The sequence below is a fragment of the Octopus bimaculoides genome, chromosome 6 (genome assembly GCF_001194135.2).
Source record: "Octopus bimaculoides isolate UCB-OBI-ISO-001 chromosome 6, ASM119413v2, whole genome shotgun sequence".
Classification (NCBI taxonomy): Eukaryota; Metazoa; Mollusca; class Cephalopoda; order Octopoda; family Octopodidae; genus Octopus; species Octopus bimaculoides.
In genome coordinates, this window is record NC_068986.1 from 99,209,454 (window position 1) to 99,214,282 (window position 4,829).

The 4,829-nt window shown below is 37.2% G+C and overlaps 1 protein-coding gene across 4 annotated transcripts in view; it reads left to right on the forward strand.

Moving 5' to 3' along the window:
• The window catches only part of LOC106878918 (28S ribosomal protein S22, mitochondrial), a 41,621-nt gene extending 40,043 nt beyond the window's left edge, over positions 1–1,578 (forward strand). For all 4 annotated transcript variants that reach the window (XM_014928271.2, XM_052969012.1, XM_052969013.1 and 1 more), the window contains exon 8: positions 1,352–1,578. In XM_014928271.2, coding sequence (XP_014783757.1) covers positions 1,352–1,459 — 108 coding nt within the window. In that variant the 3' untranslated portion in view covers positions 1,460–1,578. The remainder of the gene's footprint in view (positions 1–1,351) is intronic.
• Positions 1,579–4,829: the final 3,251 nt, after the last annotated feature.

The following is a 4,829-nucleotide window of genomic DNA, read 5'->3' on the forward strand; positions in this document are numbered from 1 at the left end:
GCTTCAACACACGAAACCACATAAAGAATCTTGTAAACCAAACCCCAAAACAAAATATGTATGTATATATATATGTATATATATATATATATATATATATATATATGATGATGGCCGTCCACTTGTGACCGAGGAAGACCATTGCCGACCTTCAGGAACATTGTGCGCTCTAGGACTAACTTATATTTTGCATTTGCGGCTCCACTGGTGGCTAATGAGCCCTGCTCTTGACAAGCATACACGACTGCAAACATTGCAGACCAAGCTTTCCTCATTCACTATACGAGCCGTGCGCTTTCGCGCAGCTCGCTTTCGCGCAGCTCGCTTAAGTTCTTCACACTGGATACGTGCTTTCTCAAAAGTGTTGGTCCCCTCCTTAACCTGCTTCCTCCATCTGTGGCGATGACAGGCATCGCCTATCATTGCCTGTCACACACACATATATATATATATATAATGTAAATAGTGTACACTTATTTTTAATATGTTCCTACATTCACTGCAAGATTTCGTTTCTGAGAACAAAATTCTTCCTATAGACTTAGTGAGTAAAAACATGTGGTTCAAGGGTCATTGACAGACTGCCAAACATGGGGCTCTTGGATATGATTTTACCTTCTCATTAAGAGATATCACCTCAGTCATTTACGAGTTTCATGCCTCAGATAAACAGGTGATAATAGTTCTGTATTTATTCATGTAAAAATAAGATTATTTTGCTCATGATTTTTAACGGGAAAAAAATTGGGGTGAAGCTTACACGGCTCGAACCTAAAACTATGACGGGAAAATATTTTGTACCCGCAGTGAACACTTTATACGCAAGTAAATAGTGTATCTACTTCACATGGAAGGGACGCAACTTGCCAACTAACCGTCGGTGTGTAGGGTTGTCTCCCTTATTGCTGCACATGGGGTTTCACATATAACCCTATAGCATGTTGGTCACGTAGAAATATTACCTTGCTTGGAATCAGATGAGCATTGACAACAGAAGGAGAAATCTGGCTGAAGAAAATCTCTCAATAAACTCCATCTGATGATGATGAGGATAGATAGATAAATGGAAAGCAGAATCAGTAGAGCAAGGGATAAAATATACTATGGTCGTTGTTTACGTCCTTCCTTTCTCAGGTTGATATTGCCTTTCTGCATTCCAAGAGCGATAAGATGAATATCAGAACAGTGGGTTTTGACTAAAATCCTTGAGGCTATTGCTCCAGTGTGACCGTGATCAGATGACTGAAACCAATTAAAGAATAAAGGATCTAAAGTATCAAATTCTGATAAGCCATTGTAAAATTCCTGTGACATTTTTAAAATTTGACCTCTTCATTTTGTTTTTTCACAGATCTTTTGTGTTACCAGTTCCACAGAGAAGCCTCACCTAGAGTTGACTCTGCAAGTGTACGAAGACAAACAAAATGGTGAAGAATATCAAGAATCCAGTGTATCATAATGATTTTAAAAATGAAAAAATAGAAAAAAATACCCCAATTATTTGCAGTTATCTAAAATAGATATTTTTTATCAATGAACTTTACGTAGAAATTAAATAAAAATTATCTTTAAAAAACATTTTGTTTATTTATTTATGTATTTTGATATTATATATTTCTTTTTATACATTATATATTTACGCATTCAGAATTTTTATATTCACATACATATTTATGAAGTATAAATGCTTGGACTTAGGATGCATCCAGCTGGTCTCGAGATCATCTTTCTCCCGGAAAAGAGACTGTTGATGATAATTAGATGCAGCTCTATGCAAAAACTCCAACTGAAGCCGCTCATTTTTCTTGCAATTTCCAACGTCATGTTATCCAAGAATTCCTTTCTAGGCTTCTGAACCTTAGCCTACTGTAGTGTCGATGCCACCAAGGATAATGACCATGTCATCCACAGGAGTGTCTTGTGGTAGGCTGTGAAGGTCAGCATAGTACTTGTCTTTAACAGGCTAAAATTTGCCTTTGCAGAAGAAAACCTTTCAGAACCTTAGTGTGGTTTTAGAGTGAACAGGAGTCCCACCAACTTGGTCTTTATTCTCAGACAGCGCCAAGAGAAATGCAGAGAGCAGAACAAAGGACTGTATATTACTATTATCGACCCCCACCAAAATACTTGACACTGGACAGAAAAGGTCTATGCAAATCCTGGAGCATGTTGGCTGTCCCCTACAAATTCTTCAACATGATCATGCAGCTGCATGAAAGCCTGAAGGGCCAGATCATATATGGCATCGCCCTATCTGAGCCCTTCCCTGTTAGCAATGGTGCGAAGAAAAGTGTATTCACATATTAACCCTTTTCACCATCTTCAGTAGGCCACTGAATATCTTGGCAATGGAGACATCTTCATTCAGTACCATACTGCTGGCAAACTCTTTGACTGAGACACCTGTAATTTCACATGGAAACACTAGAACAAGCCAGCCATGCTTTCTGCAGATGATGTTGCTTTTGTTGCACACAGAGACAGCCCTGCAATGCATCACTTCTTGCTGTGCAGAAGTTACCAGGCACTTTGGCCTAGAAATCAGTTTAAAGTAAATGGAAGTCCTACATTAACCTGCACCAAGCCAGGAAACTACTCCACTCACATCACCATTGGGGAAACTAAAGACAGTCAACCATTTCACCTACCTAGGGAGCACCACCTTTTTAGATGTCAAAATTGAAAACAGACTGGTTAAGGCCAATACTGCCTTCAGTAGACTACAAAAGAATCTGGGACTATAAACATCTGAAGAAAATGACCAAGATTACTGTGTACAAAAGTGTCGTTCTGACTACCGTCTAGTACGGCTTAGTCGCGGGTCCTCTGAACAATTCCATCAGTGCTGCCTTCACATCATCCATTGGAGTGACTTTATCAAAAACGCTGAAGGGGTTATGATACTCTTTTTAATTTCAGTCAGTCAGATGCGGCCAGATTTATCACGTTCACTCATCATTAAAAAAAAAAATGTTGATTCATTATTTTGTGTGAATAATAAACAAGTTACGCAACTTTTTATTAATGAAAAAAAAAAAAAAAAATGAAACAAAGGAATATTGCCAAGATACTGAGAAAAAAGAATTCTATGAAGAAATTCATCTCTTTTAGAGGAATATTCAAAAGACGTATGCTATGGTAAGAAACAATGAACCATCATTTACACATGGTTGACCTCAAACTGTTATTTGCAAAAAAAACTGACAACTAGAAATGTTACAGCAAGCAGTACTTGGATGTACCAAAGTAATTAATATGATATTTAGATTAGAGAAATGTGTCATGAGGAAAACTCATTAAGGACACTGATATTATGCTAGATAATGAAACTGAGATAAGATATAGAATTACTTAAGAATCAAGGAAACAGTGTATAGTACACAACTAAGGAAAGTAAAGATAAGGAAGGAATATTGATTTCAAATTTTGGCACAAGGCCACCAATTTCGTGCGAGGAGGTAAATCAATTACATCGATTCCAGTGTTCAACTGGTATTTATTTTATCGACCCTGGAAGGATGAATGGCAAAGTCGAAATTTGAACTCGGTACGTAAAGACGGACGAAATACCGCTAAGCATTTTGGCCGGCGCAACAACGATTCTGCGAACTCGCCGCCTTAGATAAGGAAGGAATATTAAAGACTTTATATTAATTAAAACATTATATTATTAAAACAGAGCTAAGTAAAGTGATATCCATCACTACTCCAGTTGTTCTAGTAATGAGTTTAAGTTATGGCATTTTTGATTGGATGCTAAATGAACTTGCGAGACTAGACAGAAAAGCGAGAAAAATAATGACTGCATTTAGACTACACTGATGTTGATAGTCTGTCGTATGAGTCCGTGCAGGCAATCCTAACGTCTGAATCGAATATGCGGCGTACCTCTGTGTGTGTGTGTGTGTGTGTGTGTGTTATATTCATGCCTAAGTATCCATTTCCACACGCATAATCACACGCAAATACATACATTCATGCATACATACGTACATAGAAATACATGCAACACAGGCATTTAGACCTTTTAAGCATTGTTAAAATACACACTTATACGTACAACCGTTTACGTACATACACACACAGACACACACAAACACACACGCTCGCACACACATACACCACACACACTCACACAGACACACACACACATACACACACATACGGACATAAGCTAAGGCATCGATGTCGCCGTGTTTGTGATAATAGTATGTGAGAGAGACATAACCATATATAGAAATCCGTTGACGTTGGTATAAAAACGAATTCACTGAAACTGCCCTGTCAGTACATTTCATACACTTTTTAGGCATCATTTACCCCACTATATCACCAGTTAAAATGTCAATGTCATTAAGGAAATTTATGTTCTCCATAAATCTTGTATTTTTGGGATTTTTCTTGCTGATTTTGTTTCAATGTATAGTCACGTTGGCAGAAGCTAAGGTAGGTTGATTGTTACTTCTGATATTACATTTCAAATATATAGATAAAACAACTTTTCTCACTCCATAATACTCTATTAACCTCCAATTCCCTCCAGCATTCCATGAGGATATTACATTTTTTTGTCAGTCTTTATGTCTTAACTTCAGCTTGTAATGTGGAGTCTTTTTCCAGAATATAGTTCCCCTAAAAATTATATGTTTCAAAATCCCTTTATCATATTAACTACGTCACTTGTTCACTTCATTTTGCTATATCGCAAGAGAACTTCTAAGTTCACAGAATTTGCTAAGTCTAAAATCTCACCATCACTCCGATTGTCTCTACAAGACATATACAAAATTTGTTTAAGAAACTTTCGAGATACCTTTAAAGCCAGGAAC